The 27245-nt window shown below is 52.3% G+C and overlaps 1 protein-coding gene across 2 annotated transcripts in view; it reads right to left on the bottom strand.

The window, feature by feature from the left end:
- ELAVL1 (ELAV like RNA binding protein 1) overlaps nt 1-19578 on the bottom strand; it is a 37289-nt gene extending 17711 nt beyond the window's left edge. The window contains exons 1-4 of one of the 2 annotated variants that reach the window (XM_011982012.1): nt 19568-19578; nt 18883-19076; nt 8186-8289; nt 723-876 (exon numbers count right to left, since the gene is read on the bottom strand). In XM_011982012.1, coding sequence (XP_011837402.1) covers nt 723-876; nt 8186-8289; nt 18883-19054 — 430 coding nt within the window. In that variant the 5' untranslated portion in view covers nt 19055-19076; nt 19568-19578. Of the gene's footprint in view, nt 1-722; nt 877-8185; nt 8290-18882; nt 19077-19567 lie in introns of those variants that run through there. The other variant, XM_011982010.1, reaches the window with a different exon arrangement.
- Between the last annotated feature and the right edge of the window lie 7667 nt (nt 19579-27245).

Below are 27245 nucleotides of genomic sequence, written 5' to 3'. Positions count from 1 at the left end.
GGGACTTCACCATGTTGGCCAGGCTGGTCTCGAACTCCTGATCTCAGGTGATCCATCTGCCTCGGCCTCCCAAAGTGCTGGGATTATAGGCATGAGCCACCACACCCAGCCTGCAGTGTCCTTTTCACCCCGTTCATGGGCAAGGCCAGGACATTTGGGTGCTTGAGGGAAGGTGCTAGAATCTCTTGGTGTCTTCACCATACATGAAACGCTGGCCTAATCCCCGGCTTTTTTTTTTTTTTTTTTGAGACGGAGTCTTGCTGTGTCACTCAGGCTGGAGTGCAGTGGCATGATCTCAGCTCACTGCAACCTCCGCTTCCTGGGTTCACGCCATTCTCCTGCCTCGGCCTCCCGAGTAGCTGGGACTATAGGCGCCCACCACCATGCCCACCTAATTTTCTGTATTTTTAGTAGAGACGGGGTTTCACCATGTTGGTCAGGCTGGTCTCGATCTCCTGACCTCATGATCCACCCGCCTCGGCCTCCCAAAGTGCTGGGATTACAGGCGTGAGCCACCACGCCCAGCCATCTCCAGCTTCTTTTAATGCCATCTTACCTCCTCAGCCTTCTCAAACCAAAGTCAACGTCTTCTCATTTTGGTGTTGTCCTCGTTTGCAGAATAACTAATGACATTTAAAATCAAACAGTGATCTGCCTTCCCTAGAAAACCCAGCCCCCACCTAGAGAACACCCTCCCCACACGTCTCGGGCCCCTCTGGTACCTGTGGTCTGATCCACGAGGACTCGTGAGTTGATGATCCGCCCAAACCGAGAGAACATGTCCTCTACGTCCTTCTGGGTCATGGTCCGAGGGAGCCCGCTGATGTACAAGTTGGCATCTTTGATGACCTCTGAGCTCGGGCGAGCATACGACACCTTGAGAACACAACCACTTTCTGAGATTAGGACAGGTACGTGGCCAAAGCATTGAGGAAGGTGCTAAATTCTAGGTTAGGAAAAGCCAACACTGTGTGGTAAGAATTCATGCAAGGAACGATTATCATCACTGACACTCACCACCTGCAGCCGCATGGTGGCAAGCTCACTGCGCGATGGGCCATGAGCCGGGGTGCCTGGCAGCGCTTCCTCACTAGGTGCTCACCATCCTCAAGGAGGCAAGTGTGACTCCTATGTCACAAAGCCCAGCAACTGAGGGCCTGACGCTTGTGGGTGGCTACCTCTCTGATGTGCTGGACAATGAGCCAGTGCCAGAGATAGGTCCTGGTGCCCGAAAGAAGTCCGTGCTGCAGCGGGCAAGCAAGCTGGGAGCTACTGGGAGCGCACGAGACTCCACGAGACGCCCCTGCCAAAGAGCAAGCTTGCCACGGAAGCCCTGATGGAGGACCCTGAGTTTGTACTCAAATCCACTCAAGCATTCAATATTAAATGACTCAATACCTTTTGGATTTTTATTTTGCAAAATCAAAGAAAACTGAAGAGAACCTTCTGGGTACTTTGTCAAAATGGTACATTCATCATTCGTGTGGAGAGGGCAGTGCGGGGAGCCCGCAGGCCGATGCAAGACAAGGCCTTCAGTGCTTTCTCAGGTTGGCGCTGACAGCTGTGCAGACCCCACGGGCCCAGAAGGAGAAAAAGGACCATGGCGGGGCCGGGCGCGGTGGCTCACGCTGTAATCCCAGCACTTTGGGAGGCCGAGGCGGGCAGATCACAAGGTCAGGAGACTGAGACCACGGTGAAACCCCATCTCTACTAAAAATACAAAAAAAATTTAGCTGGGCGCGGTGGCGGGCGCCTGTAGTCCCAGCTACTTGGGGAGGCTGAGGCAGGAGAGTGGTGTGAACCTGGGAGGCGGAGCTTGCAGTGAGTCGAGATCGCACCACTGCACTCCAGCCAGCGGGACAGAGTGAGACTCCGTCTCAAAAAAAAAAAAAAAGGACCGCAGCAGAACCCCTCTGCCTGTGAAGGGGCAGCCTGGCAGGACTCACAGCCTCATCAGCAGGCTGGGATATGGAGGAGTGAGCAGGAGAGGAGGGAGCAGGAGCAGAGGGAGCAGGAGCGGAGGGAGCAGGAGAGGAGGGAGCAGGAACAGAGGGAGCAGGAGCTGTGTGCCCAGGAAGGGTGGGGACTTGAACCTGTGCAAAAGGAAGTTCGTTCCCTTTGAGGGAGGGGCACAGAACTGATGAGCCAAGGTAACTGAGACCAGAACGCAGGGAGAAACCGCCACTCAGGAGTCACTGGGCAGAATCTGTGTGCCGAGAACACACACACAGCATCCTCTGAGAAGCTCCTATCATGTCCCAGAGAAGGAACGACAGACATTGCCCCTGCTCACAGGGCAGCGGGCAGCCCAGCAGGGGAACAGGAGAGCCCCATGAGGAGAGGAGTGTGGGGCTGGAGGCCAGCTCCACCCGGTAGCGGTGGGAATCGAGGGAGCATGTCACTACGGGGCCCAAGAGGTCTCTGGGGAAGCCGTGCTGCTCCCAGGCCCGGGGCACCTCCATCAGCCTGTGGGCAGGAGCTCTGGGGACACTTGGCCACCCCACAATGTGGGTCAGGGGCTGCCAGTGCTGTCCCCAGAGAAAAAGAGGCTGCCTGGGCCCCCAGCCTCCCCTACAGTGTCCGGGCCTGCCCTGGCTTGCTGCAGACCCGTCTGGACTGGGGCAGTATTTGGGGACCTGCCAAACAGTGACCCTGGTGCCGGTGGAGCAGAGCTGAGGCTGTCACTGACTGGACCTACTGCCGTCCCTGGATGAAGCCCCAGAGGAGAAGCGCCCTAGAGCCAAGTGCTGGGGAAAGCTCTGATGCCTCCCAAGGACAGGTGTCTCCAAGGACCATGGGAACTCCACTTTCCTCTTCTCTCTGGACATGGTCACATTCAGTCAGGTTAGAATCAGAGCAGCTGGTGCAGAGCAGGCGTGCACTGACCTGGGGATCCCCGGCCCCTCGGCCAGAATCCTCTTTCCTAAGCTCCCAACATTGCTTGCTCTTTGGCCTCAATCGGGTCTTTTTCTGGCTGCCAATGCTCAATAATTCATCCAGTGAGGGGTTCAATCGTGTTCCCCCCACCCCACAATCCAAATTCATAGCCGAAGTCCTAACCCTTTGGGACCTCAAAACGTGACCTGATTTGGATACAGTCATTGGGGGTATAATCAGTTAAGATGAGGTCACACTGGTATAGGGTGATCTCTAATCAAATGTGACTGATGTCCTTATAAAAAAGGGAAATTTAGGCCAGGCATGGTGGCACAGGCCAGTAATCCCACTGTTTTGGTAGGCTGAGGTGGGAGGATGGCTTGAACACAGAAGTTCAAGACCAACCCAGGCAACATGGCAAGAACCCATCTCTACCAAAAATAAAATTAGTTGGTCGTGGTGGCACACACCTCTAGTCCCAGCTACGCAGGAGGCTAAGGTGGGAGGATCGCCTTAGTGCAGGAGTTTGAGGCTGCAGTGAGCCATGATCACACCACTGCAGTCCAGCCTGGGTGACTGAGTGAGGCCCTTTAAAAAAAAAAAAAAAAAGCTTTTTTTTTTTTGAAAAAATAAATTCAATTTAGAAAGGCAGGAAATGTGGATACAGGCACTCACACAGGGAGAAGGCTGTGTGAAGATAGACGCAGAGACTGGGGTGATGCTTCTCTAAGCCAAGGAACGCCAGAGACCGCCAGCTTCCACCAGAAGCTGTGAGAGAGGCCTCTTGGACAGATCCCTACCCAGTGCCTTCGAGAGAAACCAACCCTGCTGACACCGTGGTCTTGGGCTTCCAGTCTCCAGAACCCTGAGTCAATACTCTTCTTCTGTTGAAGCAACCTGGCCTGTGGGGCTTTGTCATGGCAGCTGAGCAAACTCCTGACCACTCAGCTTGCCACAGATCCCTCCACTGGCATCAATGCCCAGTTCCTCCTCTCCCTATTTACTTCTTGACTGCGTTGATCATGACCTGACACGCTACATATTTTATTTACTTTTTTAGCTTTTTTTGTAGAGACAGGGTCTCACTATGTTGCTCAGGTTAGACTTGAACTCCTGGGCTCAAGTGATCCTCCTGCCCCAGCCTCCCAAATGGCTTGGATTACAGGCATGTGCCACCCTGCCTGGCATCTACTTTATTTATTTAACTTTTAACTTTGCAAACAGACTCTGTGAGGGCCAGACTTGTGTGTTTCCTGCCACATCCAAAGCACTCAGAGCAGCCTCTGGTGAACGGTAAGCATCTGGGGACTGCTGCTGTGTGAATGGAGTGCGCAGTTGCCGCTGCTGTGAAGAATGTCTGCCTATCTGCACTGCAGTCCCCAGCGCTGGCTTCTGTGGGTGACAGGAGTTTTGCTGTTCTGGTTCCTGAGGCTTGGTTCTCACAATGTGCTAGGGAAGCCTCCAGGTGACGTTAAGTGCCTGTAGCCACACAGAGCACCTGGTTTCACACCCTGGCTTTGCCCCTCCATCCCTTCGTGACCTTGGCAGAGCTGTTTCACAACTGGAAACATCAGCTTCTTCAACCCAAATCTGGGGACCATTTTCTATGGGGCTGTGGAGAGGGCACGTGAGACACGGGATGGAAGGTCTGGCCTCCCGTCAGCCTTTGGTAAACACCGGCTATGTGTGGCATACGGGGACCCGGCAGTGATGCAGAGCTGCACACAGAGACTGTGCGGCGTCCCGGCAGGGACACCGAGCTGCATGTGGGACATGCTCAGCCGGTCGCCTCCATGCAGGACCACTCCCACTGTGGCTGCTTGGGCTGCTACTACGGGGAAAAGATAGATAGGGATGAGGAGACAGGACTCCTCCCTCTCCACTCTGCCATCAAGGGAATGACATCAGGACCAAAGAGGACAGAGCGGACAGGGTGAAAGTAAGGGCATGTCTCGGCTGTCTGTGCAGGGCTGGGGCCTCAGAGCCCAGGGTGAGCACAAGGCTCCAGGAGGCCCTGCCTGCAGGGTAGGAGTGGGGCAGAGGCTTGGGGCCAGCCTGCAGTTCACAGGATGTGCCTGACCACTGGGTTTCCTCTAGGATGTGGCCCTTGCCTTGTGCCCCTGTAGGTCCTGCTGCTCAGAATACCCTCATCCCCACCCTGGCCTGGCTAACTCCCTCACCTCCTCCAGATCTCAACTCTGGCTTTCTTGAAGGAGCCTCCTCTGGCACTGGCCACTATTATAGGCTCCTGAGCCCATCCTGGGACCACCTTACAGTGAATAGTGGGCACCGCTGGGCTCCCCGAGGGCGGACCACGAGGCAGGGACCCCCAGCCCCTGGCAGAAGGCTTGGCCCCAGCCCATATTGTCCATCCTAAAGGATTTGTCTGGTCTCTGTCCCAGATTCTTAGGAGAGAGTTTGTAAAACTTCTGGAATTTCTGTCTTTGTTACCGTGAGGCCTTCGATCACACTTGAGTTTGTGCTAAGTGATGGCTCAGGATAGGCCCCAGCACCAGAAAGACCAAGCATGTGACTAGAGGGCTGGGGCTCTGAGCTGGGCGATACCGGCCTGACCTCCAGCGTGGGGGAGGGGAAAGGGGTGCTGGGGATGGAGTTCCATCACATGGCTGAAGAGTCAATCGGTCATGCATTCGTAATGAGCCCAGTAAAAATGCCAGACACCAAAGCTATATGGAGCCTCCCGGCAGGTGCGCAGGTCACATGCAGGGAGGACAAGGCACCTGATCCCACCAGGTGCAGACATGTGAGCTCTGTGCTTGGGACCCTTCCTGTGTGGCTCTTCATTTGGCATGCCCTGGGTTGCAACCTTTATAAACAAACTGTCATCAGAAGCGTGGGTTCCAGGAGTCATTCTAGTGAGTCATGCACCCTGAAGGGGTGGCGGGAACCTCTGAATTTGTAGCCAGTTGGTCAGAAGTGCAGGGGCCTGGGGACCCCCAAAGGGTGACTGGCATTTGAGGTGAGGGCGGTCTCGTTGGAGACTATGGCCTTAAATGTGCGGGGGCTGTGCTAACTCTGGGTGACTGGTGTCAGAACAGAACTGCAGGATACCAGGTGGCATCAGACCAACATGGAAAAAAAAAATCCAGGATGAGTTGAATGCACAACTCCATCCAGGCCCTTATGACGCTGCACAGATGAACCACCCTTAAACTGGGGAGGGCAGGGGATCCGAAGTCCCTCAGTATCGAGGTACCTGGACCAGCACCAGACACTGGCCAGGGGCTCAATAAAGGTTTGCAGAATGAACACACTTGGAGCACAGAGGACCCCAGGGCTGCGCCAGGGGAACTGCTAGAGAAGCCAGGCCCAGGCAGCCTCGGGGAGACCTGGGGAGAAATTACTGAGGGCTGTCACATCCCCATGAGGCTGGCCTGTTTCTGTAGAACTAGGACAGTGGTGGGAAGCCACTGAGAACCAGACTCTGCCGGCAGAGGGCAGGGCCACCGAAGGTGAGGTAGGCTTCTGCACGCATGGCCGGGATGACGGGGAGGGACACTGCCCAGGCCTGAGCCCCTGGTGTTCTGTGAGGCTCTGGCTCCAAACTCAAGCAGCCACACCAGCCTTTCCCACCAACATCAATCCTAGAGAGGCAAGAGAGTCCTGTTTACGCACTGGGCACCCGGCTCTTGCATTTGAGTAAACAGAACAGCTGTGCAGGAATAATCAACTGTTCTGCTCCACACCTCCGCCTGGCTGGGCTGCCTCAGAAACAAGAACCTTCAAACATTTTCTAAATGGAGAAAAGAATTCCTAGATGGGGAGTCCAGGGCCAAGGATAAGCCACCCAGGGCTGGAGGTGATTCCGGAAGGGCCGCCCCTGCTCAGGTGGAAACCCATGGCACTTGGCTGCCCTCAGCAGCCCTCACCAGGGAAGGCACCTCTGAGGACCTGCGCTGGATATGAGGATGCAGGAGTGGCACGCCTGCCCTCGGGGAGCCCACTGCACACAACGCCCATGCAGCACGGGGCAGGTCTGGAAGAGCTGCTGTTGAGCGAGGGTTTGGCCCCTGAGTAACCAAGATCATGGGGCAGTCTGAAGGCAGGGACAAAGGCCACCTCTTGGCTGAAGGTGCTGCCACTGCCAGGTCACAGGACCCCTCTTGGTGGGCAGGCAAAAACCCAGGCTCCCAGGCCGACCCTGCAGCGACTCAGGAGGCCCCCCGCAGCCTGGGAATCTATATTTCACAGCTCCCCAGGGGCCCTGATCATTGGTGCGGGTCCAAGAGGGACCCTTCTGGGCGACCGATGTGACTCAGGGAGCACCTTTCTCTGGGGCAGGAGCATCTAGCAGATCTAAAGGCTCACACAGGACCACCTCATTCCAAATGGCCTCGGAGCAAGAGAGGATACTGGCCGGCAAGCTCTCACGTCTGTGGGTACCCTGTGAAGGCCGGCACTGAGGGCGGGTGGGTGCAGTGGCTGCCGCAGGAAGCTCGGTTGCAGGGGCCTGCCTGGGACACGGGAGGCTTAGGGAAGGCTCAGCAGCACCCAGGACTGACAGGAGACCAGGGAGCAAAGGTCAGAAAGACACGAGGCTTGATCCAGATGGCAGGAGCTGCCCACGAACCCAGGAGCCAGAAGGCAGATACGTGCAGATGGGGGTTAAGTGGGGTTCGGGGTTGACAGCCCCAGGGCACGAGGGCACGGATCAGATGATGAAGACAGAGGAAATCCATCTGTGTGACCTGGAGGACCTGTGACTCGTCCCAGGAAGCCACCATGGCCCTGCTGGAGGTGCCACCCCTGGGTTGCTGCACAGTTGGCTTCCTCTAGTCACTTGCCACTGTGAAGCTTCCACACACGGCAACCACCTGTCACACATGGCTATCCTCTGTCTTGTTTACTGTCTACCCCCGACCCATGGGGGCACTGAGTTTGTCTGTTTTGGTCACTGTGGGGCACACGGTAGGTGCTGAGTGAGGTGCTGGGTGAGAGAAGGGTTACAACTGGCCCCAGGGAGCGCAGAGGGAGCGCTGGGCGAGTTGGGAGTGGATGGAGCTGTCCAGGGATGGGAACACAGCAAGTCAGGCAGGAGAGACGACAGGGGAGGCCTGGGAGCTGATGCAACCTGGGGGCACCCTGGGTGGGGAGTTGGCCCTGAACCACCCATGTAAGGCCTGGGAGGGTCACCACCTGACCAGGGTATCTGATGGGAGCGCCCGAGGAGGAGTGGCTGTGCTCATAGTCCCTTGGAGAGTGACTGTGAGGCTGGGCGGGGCTCAGCACAGACCTGTGTCTAGGGCAGGAATGGATGCGGTGATGATCAGATCCTTAATGGTTTTACCTTAATGGTTTTTGACTGGAGCCTCAAGCCGTTCAGCGTGTTGATTGCTCTCTCTGCATCCTTTGCAGTCACGTAGTTCACAAAGCCATAGCCCAAGCTGTGTCCTGTGCGGGAGAACACAAGGACATTGGTAAGCCGACCGTCTGCGAGTGAGGGACAGGGAGGTCGGGAAGTACTTTATCTGCCAGGCCTTTGGGAAATGCGATTACAGGTGCTAGCAAACTTTCTTACTTTGGCAAACACGTACATTTTCTGCAATGGACACAGGTTACTTTTTTTTTTTTTTTTTTTTTTGGAGATAGGATCTTGCTCTGTCACCCAGGGTAGAGTCCAGCGCTGTGATCACAGCTCACTGCCACCTCAGATCCTTGGGCTAGAGCCTCCCACCTCAGCCTCCAGAGTATCTGGGACTACAGGCCCACTCCGACAGGCCCAAGCTAATTGTTAAAATTATTTGTAGAGATGGGGTCTCACTATGTTGCCCAAACTGTTCTAAAACTTTTGGGCTCAAGCAATCCTCCCACCTCGGCCTCCCAAAGTGTTGGGATTACAGATGTGGGTCACTACGCCTGGCCAAGAGGTTTTATTTTTGTAATTAAAATAACCCCAAAAGTTATTTAAAATGGAATATTTTTTAAAAATACTGTGCTACGGACAGCATCTTTCTGAATGACCAGTCCCGTGGGTGCCAGCCACTCTGTGGACCTGGGTGGTGAGGAAAAGGAAGACTATGGCAGTGGACAGGCTGGTGGACCCCAGTTTGTGTCACTGCTGTTTCTCTACCACTTCCTTGTCCAGAGCAGGAGGGTCTGCTGGCACCACCCAGCACCAGTTCCATTTACCTTCCCAAGCCTGAGACCAGCCCGACCCTGCTGTGGGGCAGAAGAGGACGGAGAGCCCAAGGAGAGGCCAGGGGCTGAGAATGCCCAGCCCCACCGGACAGTGGGGGAGAACCAAGGTCACGGGCAGATGTCCCTGCACCCCCTTTGTGAAACACTCAGCCAGGTACAAGTGAACACCCACTCACTGGACACCACGAGAGGGACTCGGGATGGCAAGGGCAGGACCAGAGGAGACAGCCTCTGAGGTCAGGGTTCAGAAGGAGCTTCATAGGACATTTGGCTAAACGCTCTCACTAAAGGGGAAGTGAGGAGGCCCAGGGAAGAGCACAATCCCCGCCTCCCCCCAGCATATCCATGCACTTGCAAGGCTGCTGAGCACCTGCTTTGGGCCGGAGCCTCACCCAGCACTGCTCCATTCCCCCAGCCAGCAGAGCACCACAATGAGCAGGTCACCGAAGAGGAGGCCTGGAGCCCCACTGCAGCAGAGATCCTCTTTGCAGCTGGGCCAGGGGCATCCAGACCCATCTCACCGACAGCAAGATTACAAATCCAGCAGAGAGCCTAACCCAGATTTGCCACTTTCTTTTTAAAATGAATTTTATTTTTCAGAACAGTTTTAGGTTTACAGAAAACTTACAAGGATAATAGCAAGTTCCCATACGGCTCCCTCCCAGTTTCCCTATCGGTACCACCGCGTGTGAGTATGGAATGCTGGTGATGATGAACATTCACATTAACTCTGGTCCATGCCCCATCCGCTTCCTTAGTCTTTCCCTCATGTTTTTTCCTGCCCCAGGACCTCATCCAGGATCCCATGTGACACTTAGTAGTCACATTCCCTCAGGCTCCTCTCGACTACGACAGTTTCTTGTTTCTCGTGACCTTGACGGTTTTGAGGACTGGTCGGATATTCCGTAGACTCTCCATTGGGTTTGATGGAGTCTCTGTCATGCCTGGAGTGGGGCTGAGGGTGTTGGTGCAGAAGAGCACAGCTGGAGTGCCCTTCTCATCACACTATGTCAAGGGCACAGGCCGTCAACGTGACTTATGGCTGCTGGTGCTGACCCTGATCACTCGGCCAAGGCAGTCAGTTTGCCAGGTTTCTTCGCTGTAAAGTGACTCCCACCCCTTTCCACACTGCCCTCCGCGGAAGGAAGTCAGGACGCCCAGCTCACACTTAAGGAATGGCCCTGACGTAGCAGCTACAGAAATGACATGCAGTTAGTTCTGCATGGGGCACTCTCTTTCCTGACGAACAAAACCAAAATCAGATCCTCTAGACCCGTATTTCTAATAAAACTCCATGGGGCTAAGAGACTCAGCTCTGGGGCCCTGGACAAAGGGAGAACCCAGAGCACCAAGACTGCAGGACCAGGCCCACGTGGAGCAAACTGGGATCGTAGCTCAGAGAACAAGCAGCGGAGCAGCGCGGCCAGGTCGGGACTGCCAGGGCCTCTGCAAGCGCTCCAGATGGTGGTGTGAAACTGGCAGGTGTCCCTGCACCCACTCTGTGACACACTCAGCACAGGTACAAGCGAACACCCACTCACTGGACACCACGAGAGGGACTCGGGATGGCAAGGGCAAGACCAGAGGGGACAGCCTCTGGGGTCAGGGATTCCTGTGATATGGATTCTTGACCACAACGTCAACCTGGCTGGGTTTTTTTCACTCCTGAACACCTGCTCTCCAATTGCTCAGCGCCATCTACATTCGGGCCCCATCCTTCTGCTCCATCCACAAGCCTGGACCACTTGCCTCCTTGGCTGCAGCGCCTCAGGCAGCCTAAGCACTGCTTGAGAAAGTCACACACTGGTAAGGACTCGAGCACCAATCCCTGTTCCTGTGTCCTCAGCCACAGCCAGCTCCTCTCAACACATAAACATGGTCCCTGCCTGGCCCAAGTCTCTGCTTCATCTCCCAGGTGCTGGGTGGTCCTGGCTGGTCCCCTAGGATGGTCACTGCCCCAGGGACCGTTTCAGGATGTGTCCCCTGAGCTTTCGGCAGCTTAGGGTAGGGCCTACCCCTTTGGGACACCCCTCCTCTGGGATGTGGAAACCACATCAGGTTTCCATCTCCCTGACTGTCCCTCCTCAGGCTCCTCATCCCCTGTCCATTCCAAGAAGACTCACGGGCCCTGAGTACCACCCACATTTGGCCCTTGTCTCTGCCATATGCTCTTCCTCACCACATGTGCCCACACCTGCCAACACCGAGGGAGTCGCACACCCTTGGGCGGCCCCTGTCGCCTCCCATGGTCAAGCTCCTTCTCTGTCCTCAAGGAGCTGATGCATTAACTGAGCACCTACTATGTGTCAGGCCCTGTGCTTGGCTGGGGGTTGGTGATGCATGACAGAGGACGGTCGCTACCATCATGAAAGCTGTCACATCCCTGGGGGCAAGTCAGACAACATGGTGGCGAGAAACTGACAAGCATTAAGACAGGGGTCAGGAGGGCCCGTGGCGGAGGAGATATTTTAAACAAAACCTCTGCGTGGCTGGCGTGAGCATTCCAGACAGAAGAGCAGGTGCCAAGTCTCTGAGGCAGAGACAATGCCTGTGTATTCCCAGAAAGTAGAGGTGGCCCGGGTGGCAAGGGCCTGGGAAGTGGCCACTGGCAGCAGGGCAGAGCCAGTGTGGAGCCAGTGGGCTGCTGATCTAATCCAGATGGGAGATGCAGGCTACGTGCACAGGCCAGGGTGGTAGATGAATACCCCACCCAGAGGACTACACGTGGGGTAGTGGGGTAAGGGCCCTGTCCTCCCTATGGGCTGGGCCTTGTGAGTCAAGGCCTGGCTTCATCCCCAGAGTCTGCTCTCCTCTCTGTGGTGGGTGCCTGGAGGCAGTGGGAAGGGAGGAAGGTGAGGGATGAAGGTGTCCTGGTTTCCACCCGCTGGGTGAGGCCGTCAATCAGAAGGGCTTCATCCAGCACCTGACCGCCCACCTCCACCTTTGCCTCCAATACAAACCAACCTGGGCAGCTTTCTAAGCCACCACTGACTGCCCAGGCCACACCCCCAACCAATGAAGTCAGAAAAGGAGGAGGTGGGGGGGTTACCAGCTGGCTTCAGTGGTTTCAAGACAAGGTCTCAGTCTGTTGCCAAGACTGGAGTGCAGTGACAGGATCTCAGCTCACTGCAACCTCTGCCTCCTAGGCTCAGGTGATGCTCCCACCTCAGCCTCCCAAGGAGCTGGGACTAGAGGGGCGCACCACCATGCCTGGCTAATTTTTTTATTTTTTGTAGAGATGGGGTTTTGTCACATTGCCCAAGTTGGTTTCGAACTCCTGAGCTCAAGTGATCCTCCCACCTCGGGCTCCCAAAATGCTGGGATTACAGGCGTGGGCCACCGCACCCGGCCTCCTCAGTAGTTTTTAAAGCTCCCTAGTGATTCCAGTGCATGAGGGACAGAGGGCTTCCCATGGTTATGCAGAGGAGAGGAGGCCTCTAGAGAAGAAGTGGAAATGGGCCCCCAAGTTACTGTTTCTCCAGGCAGGGTCCACAAGCCACCTGCACCAGGGGCATCTGGACTTCAAGGCAACAACTTGGCTCCCTAGATGCCCCTACACCCCAGCCTGGGACCTAGGATGTCAGGCAGGCGTGGGAATCCGCATCTCCAAACTCCTTACAGATGTTCTTCCTGCCCGCCAGTGGCAGAGCCTGCCAGAGCCCCTGCCTGGAGATAGGAGATCAGCCCCAAGACAGGAGGCCTGAGGGCTTGTGAAGGAGCAGGAGGACAGGGAGGCAAGCTCAGAGGGGCCTGGCTCCTGCACAGGCCGCAGTGGGTCTGCCTGATGTAGGTGCTTGGGGGGCAAACGGGGCCCCTGGGATGGGAGATGGGATGGAGAGCGTGCAGGTGGGAGATACGGGGAAGCAGGAAGGAGGAGACCGGCAGGGAGGAATGCAGGACACAGAACCCAGGAGTAAGATGCAGGGCTGTCCCAGAGGCCAGTGCATGCCCGGCTCTCACTTCCCTCAACTGGAGGAAGAGCCTCCGCACCCTTTCTGGCCACAGGGCAGGGGTTCTGGGCTCTGGTTCTCTGCCTGCCTGGCATCAGCATCCCCCTCCATGAAGGTTAAAGCACAGATGGTCAACCACCCCGAGTGGCTGACTCAGGGGTCTGGATGGGGTCTGAGACTCGCATTTCCCCAGGTATCCCGATGCTGCTGCTGGCCCAGGGACTGCACCCTGAGAGCTGCTGCCTGGAGAAGACAAAGCTGCCTCTGCGGGGAGCACCACGGACGCCTTACAGGGCACCCATACCCTGCCCACCCCAGCTAGTGCTCTCAAACTTCCAAACACATTGTTCCCTCTCTTTGGATGAGGGTTAAGACTGGAGAGCTGCTTCCTTGTCTTACGCTGCCAGACACAATGCTTCCATCCCTCAGTACTTCTTGCCGCGGGCAGCGCCCTGACCTGACGTGGGATGCAGGGCTGAGGGGGCAAGTGCCCTGTGGGTGAAGCCCTCCTCTGCACTGAGAGGGCAGGTCCTGTGAGTTCTCTCTTTAAAGGCTCAAGGGAAGACTTCACTGAGACAGAGACTGGAGGTGGGGAGTGAATTAATTCAGCAATAAGTAAGAAACAGCAAAGGTCCGCAAAAGAAAAGAAATGGGCGAAGGACAAGAAGGGTATTTTACAAAAGAAGTACAACCAACCACTAAATAGAAACAGTGATGAACTTCATGAGAAATAGGAATCACCCTGATTGGATGTCGCTCGTCCCTCACAGGGTGGCAAAGGTAAGAAATCCTGCCAAGGCTAGAGGATGGCAGGGCCGGACAGAAGGAAGGGCGAACTAGGAGTCCCCTAGAGAGTGAGTTAGCGACAGGGACCAAGAGCCTTTAAAAGGTGTGCTCTCCCATCTGCTGCTTCGAAGGCAGGAAGACTTTCTATGGAAATAACCAATGAGCAAAGATTTGTGCCAGGACATTTAACTCAGCGGGTCTTTCAAATATCAACAAATGGAAAGCAGAATACTATGTGACTGCATAATGATGGGATCCCAAGATGTTCAGCGAAGTGGAAAAATGTCCAGATATAGGAAGGAAAGTTTATCTGCAGCCTGAGGGGAGAGCCCATTCTATAGAAGTACATGACTGCTTATGGCCACAAATACGTAAAGAAAATCATCTGGAGGGACATGTGCCCAAAAGCTAACAGCGGTGTCATTGTAGGTGATTGTTTTTTTTTTTTTTTTTTGCTTGGCTCATGCTTAAGTTTTTTTCTGTGAGAAGTAAACATGACTCATATTAAGAAAAAAGCCGTAAGGCTGGGAAAGCCCGGAAGGGCATTCCTGCAGAGGGAACAGTGTTCAGAGAATCACGAGCGCCTAAGAATAGGGCCTGACTGGAGGAGTGCAGCAAGCGGGGAGAGGGGGCAAGCGCCGAGGGCTCTCGGGAGCCCCAGGCAGGGATGCGGACTTTAACCCGACCAGAGATACACAGCAAGACAGAAGCCGTGAACGGGGCTGCAGCCTGGTGGCTCCAGCATGACAGGCCGTCCATGAGGGTGGCGGGCTCATTCCTTCTGATCTCCTGAGGGACATATGGGGCCACCGTGGAGAGACCAGACACCAGGGCAGGGCTGCCCAGGAAGGCAGCGGGCAGGACCACTGGGTGCTGCAGTGGCCTCCTTAGCTGGTGTTTGTAGGTGGAACAGCCAACAACCAACCAACACCATATCCCCAACATAGGGACCAGGGCCAGGCCAGCCAGAAACAATCCGAGTCTTGAGGGCGGCACATGGGGCAGTCCCTTCCTCCCAGCCATCACCACGCCCCTCCTTCCTCCTGCCACCAGTGCCCAGCCCATGGCTGGCACTCAACCAGGATTTGCTGAATGATGATCTGCACTCTCCTCCTCCCCAGTACCACTCATTCATTCATTCCTTCCTTCACTCCGCAAACACCGACTGGCTATGTCTAGGGTTACAGAGACTAACAAAGCTCCTGCCTCCAGGAGCAATACTGATGTGCTGGACCAGAAAGCTCCAGCTCAGTGCCGGGTGGAAACCCCACAGTGCAGGTCGGCCCAGGTGCCATGGGAACCCACAGCGGAGCATCCGACACTTGGGCCAGGGGAGGCCTCCTTAAGCAAACAGGGCCAGGACGTGAATGGTTTGAGGAGGGGAGTGACAGGGACACATGCGGGCTGTCAAACAGGCCCCTCTGCTGCAGTGAGGAGAGTGGTCTTCAGGGAGCACAGGGGGCCAGTTAAGAGGCCAAAACGACGCACGGGCCACAGGCAGTGGTATCCTGGGCTAGAATGGTGGCTGAGGAGAGAGGGGAAAGGGATAGACTGAAGAAACACCCAGGAGGACGAGAGCCAAGGACACTCCCAGATTTCTGAGCAGAGCTACCAAGTGGATGGTGGTGCCATCGGCTAAGGTGGGGACAACTGGAAATGAGCAGCTGGCTTTAGGGAGACTCAGGTCAGTTTGGAATATACTGCATTTGAGGGGCCAAGGGCATCTGGAGCTCAGGACAGCTTTCTGGTCAAAAAGGAGCTGGTAGACAAAGGGCAGCTGGGAGCCATGGAGTGACTCTGCCCACGCTGAATGTCGGCTTTGGAAGAAGAGGACAATGGCATAACCCTCTGGCATAATCCTCTGAGCATAACCCTCTGGCATAACCGGCTGAGTCAAAGGCTGGGGAAAGGTGCTAAAGACAGACAGCCTCAGGGGCAGTCAGACAGGTGGGAGGAGGTGGTGCTCCTGAAAGCCAATGGGAGAAGATGCTTCTGGAAGGAAGAGACAGGGAACAGGACAGTATGTGGGTGGGAGGCCAACACACACAGCAGTGGCTCTCACTCGGGGAGACTGCCTCCCAGGGGACATGCGGCAATGTAAGGACATTATTGGGTTTCACCACTGGGAAGTCACTGCTGGGACCACGTGAGTGGAGGCCAGGATGCTGCTCAACACCTGCAGCGTCCAGCATGGTGTCCAGTCCCGACGTCAGGAGCATGGACGTGGAGGAACTCCAAGCTAGAGGAAGCTGGGAATCTGGAAGGAATTCCTTTCAAGACACTCGAAGCCCAGGAAAAGTGGGCACTTGGAGAGCCTGAGGCTCTTGGGAAGCCGGGAAGGGAAGGGAAGGGAAGGGAAGGGAAGGAAGGATTGGAGTTGGAGAGCTGGAAATGCTGTCAGTTCCACTGCGAAGCGGGAGGTGTCATCAGCTGAGGGTGAAGTGGGTGGCTGGAGGCCTGAGGAGGGTAAACACAGGGAAATGGCTCCTGTGGGGCTCCGGGACACCCGTGTTGTAAGATAAGCTAGACCAGGCATCAGATTTGCCGGGGTGCTTGCCTGGCCGGGTGAGAGGCTATCCTGGGGGGCTGGAGAAAGCAGTTGGCTGGGGAGAGGGGTGGTGAGACCTAGGGCCACGCCCTGGGCCCTGCCAGCAAAGAGGTTTGCCCACATTGGTGGCAGGCTGAGCAAAGCCAGGTTGCAGCATGTTCTCCATAAAGCTCCAGTCACTTGAAGAGCTGCTAGCAAGAGGCTGGGCCAAGATGAAAGCCCAGGCCCAGCCACTCCACAACTCCTGGTGTGCCAGTTACTAACTACTGTCCAAAGATAAGACAGAGCTCACCTCTGAACTGAAATAATTTCCAAATTACACTTTTGCAGACTTCACTGATTCTCAAAACCAGTTTTCTCCAGACTGAGCCAAATCTAGGTGTTTCTATTAGCATGGCTCACATTCCTGTGAAAACCACAAGGGAATAGACAAAGAAGTCAGGTTCCAGGAGAACGACTGCAAATTCTGTGGGAATGCTTGCAAAATCTCCAGTGCTCAGGAATATCAAGGAAAATTCCCTTCCACCAGAAAGTCAGAGGAAAAAGGTGAGACTTGTTAGTGGCACAGGAGAATTTTTAAACCCTTCTCTTATTCAGGATGGTCTCCTGGAGCAGGAGAGAGATGCTGGCTTCTAGAACATTCCAACACTGCTTAAGTTTGTATACTGCGTAAAATCCCTATTGAGAAGGCGTTTATTAAATCAGACTCTTGGAGTTGGAAGGAGAGAAGGCTTTTGTATTCAGTGCCCGCATGTGAATTCCCTGTACAGCCGCCAGACAGACTCTTTGGGAGTCACTGGGGGGTCAGGTGTCTTATGGTTACTGGGGAACTGTTGAAGATAAAGTGCATCGATGGGCACATTAGGTCCAACACATCGCCCTATGTTCATGTATGCTTGAAACGTTTCATAATAGAAACTTTTTTTAACTTTCATTTAATTTTTAAGACAGAGTCTCACTCTGTTGCCCAGACTGAAGTGCAGTGGCGCAATCTCAGCTCACCACAACCTCCGCCTCCCAGGTTCAAGTGATTCTCCTGCCTCAGCCTCCCGAGTAGCTGGGATCACAGGCATGCGCCACCATGCTTGGCTAACTTTTGTATTTTAGTAGAGATGAGGTTTTTCCATGTTGACCAGGCTGGTCTCAAACTCCTGACCTCAGGTGATCTGCCTGCCTTGGCCTCCCAAAGTGCTGAGATTACAGGCATGAGCTACTGTGCCCAGCGTTTAACTTTTAAATTAGTTCTCTCTCTTTTTTTTTTTTTTTTTTTGAGACGAAGTCTCACTATGTTGCCCACGCTCAAGTGTAGAAGACACTTTAGTACCAAGTGGTACTTAGTAAGGTGCAATCTCGGCTCACTGCAACCTCAACCCCCCAGACTCAAGCAATCCTCCTGCCTCAGCCCCCCAAGTAGCCAGGACCACAAATGCGGGCCACCACGCCTAGCTAAGTTTTTGTATTTTTCGTAGAAATGGGGTTTCACCATGTTGCCCAGGCTGGTCTTGAACTCCTGAGCAAGTGATCCTCCCACCTCGACCTCCCAAAGTGCTGGGATTACAGGTGTGAGTCACCATGCCCGGCCTGAAATGAGTTTTCAGTATAGGGAATCACAGTCCCCAAATCCAGGGTAGCAGCCACAGCCCGGAGAGGAATAGCCACTCCTTGGCTTCCTAAAAGCAGGGTGGAGACAGAAAGGAAGGCAGGGGGGTGGTGGTGGGTAGAGGGAGGAGGAGGAAGAGGGGGCACTGGGAGAGGAGGAGGAGGACAGCTCCACACATGGTCTGTCTGTAATTCTCTCCAGAGTCCTTGAAGCCACACTCTCAGAATGGAGGCCACTCTGTAAGGAGGGCCTTCACAGGTGCCAGGCCCTCTGCAAACACCTATGAGGTAGGGACCACCAGGATGTAGGAGCCACAATCTCCACATTCCGGATGGGGACACAGAGGCTTAGAAATCCCACTGTGAGGGAGTGGAACATCAGGGCTTTCAGCTGCCAGGAACCTGCCCCTCTGAGAGTTCAAGCTCAGCATGGTGCAGAAGTTCAAGTTGATGGCGTTGACAGTAAACAGAGCAGCCCAAACATAATGAAGGGCTGTCCACGAGGTCGTCGGTGTTCTGCTGACCTAGGCCTGACCAAACGTGGGGGTCTGGACAGACAGGGGCGGGCCTGCCTGCGCCTGCCCTGGACAGTACACTCGCCGGGGTCCCTTCCACACATCGGACACAATTGACCTGCCCAGGCCAAGCCAGGTCAGGCTGTGGTTCTCCGGCCCCTTCCAGTTCTCAGAATGCCCTGTCTCTGGTTCCTTCCTCTCCTCGCAATGTCTTATTTTGTACACGCTCTCTGTCTTACAATGAATTTTTCCTCTTTTGGGAACTTATGTCTGATCTCATACAAGAGCAATGGACAAATGGAGTTTGAAATAAAAATGAAACTCCACAGCCATCGTTTCAAGGCTGTAGTCATCCTGCACTGAGGAATGCCAGAGTCACAGGCAGAAGAGACAATGCCCACCGGATGGCCACCAATACTAAATTACTAAAACGCCTCCATATGTTTACCTGCTACTTTATCCCGAATGAGTTTTGCAGATTCCACTTCGCCAATGCTGCTGAACAGGCTGCGCAACTCATCCTGGGTCATGTTCTGAGGGAGGTAGTTGACGATCAAATTCGTTCTCCCGATGTCACCCCTGCAGTCTTCGGCCATGTGGTCTTCATAACCATTAGACATTGTATTTTTCAAAAATCTACAAAGGAAAAAGGAGCAAGTAAATTCAAAATGTTCATATTGCAGTATATGAAGGCAAAACTAGAAACTGCATTTACACTTAAAAATTTTTCTTTCTTTCTGTTTATTTTTGAGACAGAGTCTCACTCCGTCACCCAGGCTGGAGTGCAGTGGCACAATCTCGGCTTACTGCAACCTCTGCATCCCAGGTTCAAGTGATTCTCCTACCTCAGCCTCCTGAGTAGCTGGGATTACAGGCGTCTGCCACAATGCCCAGCTAATTTTTGTATTTTTAGTAGAGACGGGGTTTCGTCGTGTTGGCCAGGCTGGTCTCGAACCCCTGACCTCAGATGATCCATCCGCCTCAGCCTCCCAAAGTGCTGGGATTAGAGGCGTGAGCCCCTGCTTCTGGCCCTGCACTAAGAGATTCTTTTCTACACTGCACGTTAACTTACAGCCACATAAAAATCTGCACGTGGAGGTTTACAGCAGCTTCACTCATAATTGCCAAAACCTGGAAGCAACCAGGATCTCCTCCAATGGGTGAATGAATAAACAGACTTCATTCGTGTGGTTCAGCTGTACACAGGCACACTCTTTGATGATAAAAAGAAATGAGCTATTAAGCCAGGTAAGACATTTGAAGGAACTTTAAATGTATATTGTTAAGTGAAGGAACACAGTATACTGTATGATTCCAACTCTATGACCTTCTGGAAAAGGCACACTACAGAGAAAAAGATCAGTGGTTGCCAGGGATGCAGGTCAGGGGTGGGGGGGACAACAAATAGTGGAACACAGGATTGTCAGGGTTTTAGGGCAGTGAAACTATTTTGTATGATACATAATGGTGGATGTGACAATACATGTTTGTCAAAACCCATAGAATGAACAATATACACAGTGAACTCTAATCTGAATTACGGGCTTTAGTTACTAATAATGTGTCAATATTGATTCACTAAGAATAACAGAGGTATCATGTGAATGTGAGATGCTAATAATGGGTGTGGTGGTGCCATCACAGCTCACCGCAGCCTTGAACTCCTGGGAGATCCTTAAGCAATCCTCTCACCTCAGCCTCCTGAGTAGTTGGGAATACAGGTATGCGCCACCATGCCCAGCTAATTTTTAACACTTTTTGTAGAGATGGTATCTTGCCCAGGTTAATTTTGAACTCCTGGCCTCAAGTAATCCTTCCGTCTCACCCTCCCAAAGTGCTACGATTACGGGCATGAGCCACTGTGTCCGGCTTCTATTTTAAAAAAATTTTATTCAGTCAATACTTCATTGTAACGCTACGGAACGAGTGTTCTCCACTTCACAATTTTCCTGCAAACCTAAAACTGCTCTAAAAAATAGTCTATGGACACAAAACAGAACAACTCCAAGTTCACTAAGAGGGCTTTGAAGAGACCTATGAACAATTCCAGCACAATTTAAGATCCTGTAAGAAAGCCTTTGGGTTGTCTCTCAAGAGCATTCCAGATTTCCGGTTGCTTTCTCCCCATGTCCAGAGCCTGTGGGGTGTCCCTGAACCCCATCCCTGGACACTCTGCTGCTGAGGGGCGGGCAGGCAATGGTCCTCTGCATCTGTTTATTCCCAAAGATGCAGTGACTGAGCTGGAAGGAGGTGAGGGTTTCTCTACCAGTCAGAGAACTTGGTCTTCACAGTTTGCAGGCTTTGAAAAGTCTTTCTCAGTTGCTGAAGTCTTTCCTTTCAGTGATAAACATCAGAGCCAGTGGTGACTTTGGAGAAGAGTCCAGATCAATGTGGCCAAGCATGCCGAGCCCGCCCTGCTGAAAGTGCGCCACATGCTGGGCTCGCTTCTCAGAGGCCCCTCAATCCCTGCCTCTAAACACGCAGGTAGTCAACCCTGAGGATGGCCACCCACCTGGAGGTCTCGGTGAGAGCCCACCACTTTCCCCAGATCCCTGTTGCTCAATTCTATGCTATGTTTGAACACCCAGTGCCCACGGTCACGCGCCTTTGGCCTTCTTTAAAAATAGCCTTGCCAGCAGTTACATAAAAATCTGAACACACTTCTCATGTGGAGATTTCCTACCTACTCCCTGAATCAACGCTGAGGGAAGAATTAGGTCTGGTTTCTTTCTTCCTGGTGGAAACATCCAGGTCTTCCCTACCCTCCTACTACTCTCAGACAATGAGCAAAATCAGTACAATTTCCTAGCATTTCTTTTATTTGAGGATGTCCTATGCTCCCCGCTCTTTAAAAAGTAGGTTAGCATCAAAAGCCATAGAAAAAGAGACTGAAAAGTGAGACTCCATGAAATTAAAAACTTCTGTACAGCAAAAGGCATCATAGACCTAGACGAGGAGGAGTAGCCTGGAGAAAAGATTCACTGCATATTCTATTATTTAGACCCATGGTTTTCACCCCGGGCCATTCTGCCCCCCAGGGGACACTGGGCAATGTCTGGAGACATTTTTGGTTATGTGACTTGGTCAGGGCCAGGGGTCGGCGGTGGGGGGTGCTACTGACATCTGGTAGGTAGAGGTCAGAGAGCTCTAAAGCATCCTTCAGGGCACAGGACAGCCCCACAACCAAGAATTATCTGACCCCAAATGTTAGTGCTGCCAAGGTTGGGAAAACTTGATTCGGAACATCTACAAATTGGTAAGGGATAAAAGAAGAGATGTACGGCCACTGCACTCCAGCCTGGGCGACAGAGCGAGACTCCGTCTCAAAAAAAAAAAAGAAGAGATGTAACCAAGAGCAAAGTAGGCAAAGGATGTCAGCGGCAATTTATAATAAAGGCCTGAAATTCAAATGGCTCATAAGTCCAGAAAAAGACACTGAACTTCGTCTTCATGAACAATGAGGAAAATGCAAAAGAAAACCAGATGCTACTTTCTGCCAGTCACATGGAATAAAATCCAGCGTAAGATCACCTGCTACTGATCTGAGTATGAGATGGTATAACCTGACTCACAACTGCAGGATCTTTCTACAGAAATAATCACTCAAGTGCAGGAGTTCAAGACCAGTCTGGACAACAACGTGAGACCCTGACTCTAACAAAAAATAAAATAATTTAGTGGGCATGGTGACCCGTGCCCATAGTTTCAGCTACTCGGGAGACAAAGGCAGGGAGGATTGCTCGAGTCCAGGAGATCAAGGCTGCCTGAGCCATGATGGCGCCACTGCACTCCAGCCTGGGCAACAGAGCAAGACCCTGTCTGAAAACAAAATGAAACAAAAGTGCAAGGAAGGCACTAACTCATGGTTCATAAGAGTGTAAAGCTGGATAGAATTCCAAATATTCGTTAATAGGGAATGGGTAAATATCAACTTTCAGTAGCAGCTCGGGACCTACAGAGTTTAATCATGAGAAACTACACGTGTCTGTTACACCATCTGTGGCCATGAGATTTTAAAATAGATCACTGGCTCAAAAACAAACAAACAGACAAAAACATTTGCTGGAAGCTGATCCAAACAGACCACAAGGGTTAACTCTGAAGAATTAAAATGCACACTGAAGCATGTTCAAAATGTGATTCAAGCATTTCCCCTTCTTTCTTCTTTTACCCTTCCTTCTCCTCGCCCTTTCTCTGAGAGTTACACATATACTCTGCTTTTTCCCTCATTCTGTTTTCATGGACGGTGAGACGGACAATGGCTGCCCCAGGCTTACTGTCCCCAGTGTGGTATCCTCTAGGCTTGGGAAAATTGGACTTTCTGAAACACACATCATGGCCTGTGGGACAAACCTGGCCCATTGCCTGTTGTTATAAATAAAGTTTTATTGGAACACGGCCTGTCTCATTTGTTTATGTATTGTCTGTCTATAGATAGTTTTGTACCACAATAACAGAGTTAAGTAGTAGCAACCGTATGGCCGAAAAAGCTGAGAATATTTACCATCTGGCTCTTCACACACAAAAAAACTGCCGACCTCTGTTTTAAAATGTAAAAATATAAAATTTCTAGGAGAAAAATCTTTGTGGCATTGGGCTGGGCAAAGACTTCTCAGACACAATACCAAAAGCCCACTTCATTTAAAAAAAAAAAAAAAAAGGATAAACTGGGTATTATCAAAATTTAAAGCTTTTGCTCTGTGAAAGATACTGCTAAGAGAAGTAAAATCCACCAACTGGAGTAAACATTTGCAAAAGGGACTTGTAGTTAGAACACCTTTTTTTTTTTTTGAGTCAAAGTCTCACTCCACTGCCCAGGCTGAAGTGCACTGCCATAAGCATAGCTCACTGCAGCTACAAACTCTTGGGTTCAAGGAATCCTCCTGCCTCAGCCTTCTGGCTAATATTTTATTTTTTGTGGAGATGGGGTCTCACTATGTTGCTATGTTGCCCACACTGGTCTCGAATTTCTGGTATCAAGTGATCCTCCCATCTCAGCCTCTCAAAGTGTTAGAATTATAGGGGTGAGCCACTTCACCCAACCGAGAACACTTTTTGTTTTTTTTTTTTTTGAGATGGAGTCTCGCTCTGTCGCCCAGGTTGGAGTGTAGTGGCGTGATCTCCGCTCACCGCAAGCTCCACCTCCCAGGTTCACGCCATTCTCCTGCCTTAGCCTCCCGAGTAGCTGAGAGTACAGGCACCCACCATGAGGCCCAGCTAATTTTTTGTATTTTTAATAGAGACAGGGTTTCGCCGTGTTAGCCAGGATGGTCTAGATCTCCTGACCTTGTGATCTGCCCTCCTCGGCCTCCCAAAGTCCTGGGATTACAGGTGTGAGACACCGCGCCTGGCCCAGAACACTTTCTTTTAAGCTCTCAAAACATAAGCAGGCCAGTGTGGTGGCTCACGCCTGGAATTCCAGTACTTTGGGAGGCCAGGGTGGGTGGATCACCTGAGGTCAGGAGTTTGAGACAAGTCCGGCCAACATAGTGAAACCCCATCTCTACAAAAATAAAACAACAAAAAAAATTAGCAAGGCGTGGTGGTGGGCATCTGTAATCTCAGTTACTGGGGAGGCTGAGGCAGGAGAATCGCTTGAACTCAGGAGGCAGAGGTTGCAATGAGCCGAGATCGCGCCACTGCATTCCAACCTGGGCAATAGGGCCAGACTCTGTCTCCAAAGAAAAACAAAACAAAACAAAACAAAACCCAAAAACAACATAATGAGCAAACAACCTGCTTTCAAAAATGGCAAAAGATTTGAACAGACACTACACCAAAGAATATATATGGATGGCAGACAGGCACATGAAAAGATGCTCAACATTATTAGTCAACTTAAAACCACATCGAGACACCACTACCAACCTATTAGAATGGCTAAAACAAAATAAAACAAAAACAACCAACAACAACAAAACAATATCAAGTGCTGGCAGGGATGTGGAGAAGCCAGAATATTCATGCACTGCTGGTGGGAATGCAAAAATGTGAAATGTGACAGCCACTTTGGAAAACAGATTGGCAGTTTCTTATGGTGAAATATACACTTAGCATGGGATCCAGCAATCCTACTCCTAGTATTAAGGCAATAGAAAGGAAAATCTATGTTCACACAAAAATCTGTATATAAATGTGTAGAGTGGCATTATTCATAATCATCCAAAACTACAACAACCCAAATATTCTTCAAGCCATTCATGGATAAACTGGGATATACCATACAACAGACTACTACTAGGCAATAAAAGGTACCAGCAATTCATGCTACTTGAGTGAATCTCAAATACATCTTGCCACATCATTTCTGTGCCTACCTGGAACAGGCAAAACCATAGGGATGGATCTGTGGTCGATGGGGTTAGGGAGTGAGGGGAAAAGTTGATTACACAGGGATAGGAGGAGGGAGTATTTCTGTTTGTGGGAGAGCGAACTTTCCAATCTTTATTATGGTGGTAATCAAACAACTTTATCCATTTGTCAAAACGCAGAGAACTCTACTCCAAAGAATGAATTTTCCTACACGCAAATTTAAAAATAAATTGTCTGAGTGTGGCGACTCATGCCTTTAATCCCAGCGCTTTCGGAGGCCAAGATGGGAGGACTGCTTGAGCCTGGAGTTCGAGATCGGCCTGGGCAGCACAGAAAGATGCCATCATTACAAAAAAAAAAAAAAAAAAATTAAAATTACCCAGGAATGGTGATGCATGCCTGTATGCACTCCCAGCTAATCGGGGGCTTGGTCAGGAGGATCACTACAGCCTGGGAGGTCAATGCTGCAGTTAGCTATGATTGCGCCACTGCAGTCCACCCTGGGTGACAGACTGAGATCCTGCCTCAAAAACAACAACAAAACCACAATAAAAATAAATTTTAAAAGGTTTAAAAAGAGAACTTCTGCTTTGTGGCCCTGTTCCTCCTGACATTCTGAGTCAAGGCTGAGCAGCCCCGGCAGGTCAAGTTCTTGGTCAACGAGTAACAAGGGAGAAACCAACAGCCTGCACCCCCAAGCAGTTTCATGGTGTTTCCGGGCCCCCACCCCACTCTCTGGAGGCCCTTTGCTTGACCTTCTCCAAGTCTGCATCATCAATCCCGGGCCAAATCAGCTTCTGTCCCACAAACTCCAACCGCGACCGGGCCTGTCACCACTCAATTATCAATGACTCCCAAGTTGTAGCTGCCTCTGGCTCTCAAGGTGCAAGGCCTGCACTGTCCCGCAATCAAGATGCTCACCTCTCTGATCCTCCCTGTCAGTGGTCACCACCCACTGAGGCTCAGACGTCACGCGATGATGCTCACAGTCAGGCGTGCTGTTAATAAGTGTCAGGGCCAGGCCTCAAGTTGTCATGACAGTGCAACCGTCATATTGGCAAGGCCCTTCACGATCGGACCTAGGTGGTTCTCCAGCCTCAGTCGCCACCCTCCCTTCCCGCTCACTCCAGCTTCTTGCCAATATGCTACAGGCCTCTGTTTTGGCTGTTCCCTCTGCAGGGCACAGTGTCCTCTCCTTCACTTCCCAGCTCATTTTTCAAAATTAATATATATATTTTTAAAGAGTGGGGGTCTCACTATGTTGCCCAGGCTGGTCTTGAACTCCCAAGCTCAAGTGATCCTCCTACCTTGGCCTCCCAAAGTGTTGGGATTGCAGGTGTGAGCCATTACGCCTGGCCTCCCAGCTCACTTTTATTTTTACTTATTTATTTTTCTTTTGAGACAGGGTCTTTCTCTGCTGCCAAACTGGAGTGCAGTGGCACAATCACGGCTCACTGCAGCCTCGAACTGCCTCAGTTTCCCAAATAGCTGGGACTACCGGTGTGTGCCACCATACCCGGCTGATTTTTAAATTTTTTATAGAGACAGGGGTCTCATTTTGTTGCCCATGCTGGCTTCAAGTCATCCTCCCACCTGGGCCTCCCAAAGTGCTGGGATTATAGGTGAGAGTCACTATACCAGGCTGGCTCATCTTTAAAAAGCTACCTTCCTGGCCCGGTGTGGTGACTCACGCCTGTAATCGCAGCACTTTGGGAGGCCGAGGCAGGCGGATCACCTGAGGTCAGGAGCTTGAGACCAGCATGGCCAACATAGCGAAACCCCATCTATACTAAAAATACAAAAATTAGCTGGGTGTGATGGTACATACCTGTAGTCCCAGCTACTCAGGAGGCTGAGACAGGAGACTCGCTTGAACCCGGGAGGCAGAGGTTGCAGTGAGTCAAGATCACACCACTGTACTCCAGCCCAGGCAAGAGAGTGAGACTGTCTCAAAACAAAAAACAAAAAACAAAAAAAAACACCCTCCCCCAGGACAACGGGTTACTCTAGTTCTCAGCGCCTCCATGCCATTGCTGTAAACCTTCGTTACTGTCCAAACCACTCCTATCATTATTTGCTTTACACTCAACTACCAGTGTCAATGGTGAGAATCTTGAGGGCCCAGGTTATATCATTGCCATTTAAGAGTCCCCAGGCAAACCCAGGGCGTGTCACACAGCAGGACAGGCGGCTGCTGGCTCTCAGACCAGGCTGGAGTGCAAGAGGCATGATCACGGCTCACTGCAGCCCTGGCCTCCTGGGCTCAGGTGATCCTCCCACCTAAGCCTCCCAAGTACCTAGGACTGCAGGTGCGCATCACTATGCAGTCCTACTAAGTCCTCTATGTAGTTCTGATTAAGCTTTTTTATGTTTTGTAGAGAGGGGGGTCTTGCTTTGTCACCCAGGCTGGAATGCAATGGTGTGGTCTTGGCTCACTGTAACCTCTACCTCCTGGGTTCAAGCAATTCTCCGGCTTCAGCCTCCCGAGTAGCTGGGATT

The sequence above is a fragment of the Mandrillus leucophaeus genome, unplaced genomic scaffold (assembly GCF_000951045.1).
Source record: "Mandrillus leucophaeus isolate KB7577 unplaced genomic scaffold, Mleu.le_1.0 Scaffold234, whole genome shotgun sequence".
NCBI classification, from domain to species: Eukaryota; Metazoa; Chordata; class Mammalia; order Primates; family Cercopithecidae; genus Mandrillus; species Mandrillus leucophaeus.
The sequence above is the reverse complement of the archived record's forward strand: the minus strand, read 5'-3'. Positions and strand labels throughout refer to the sequence as shown.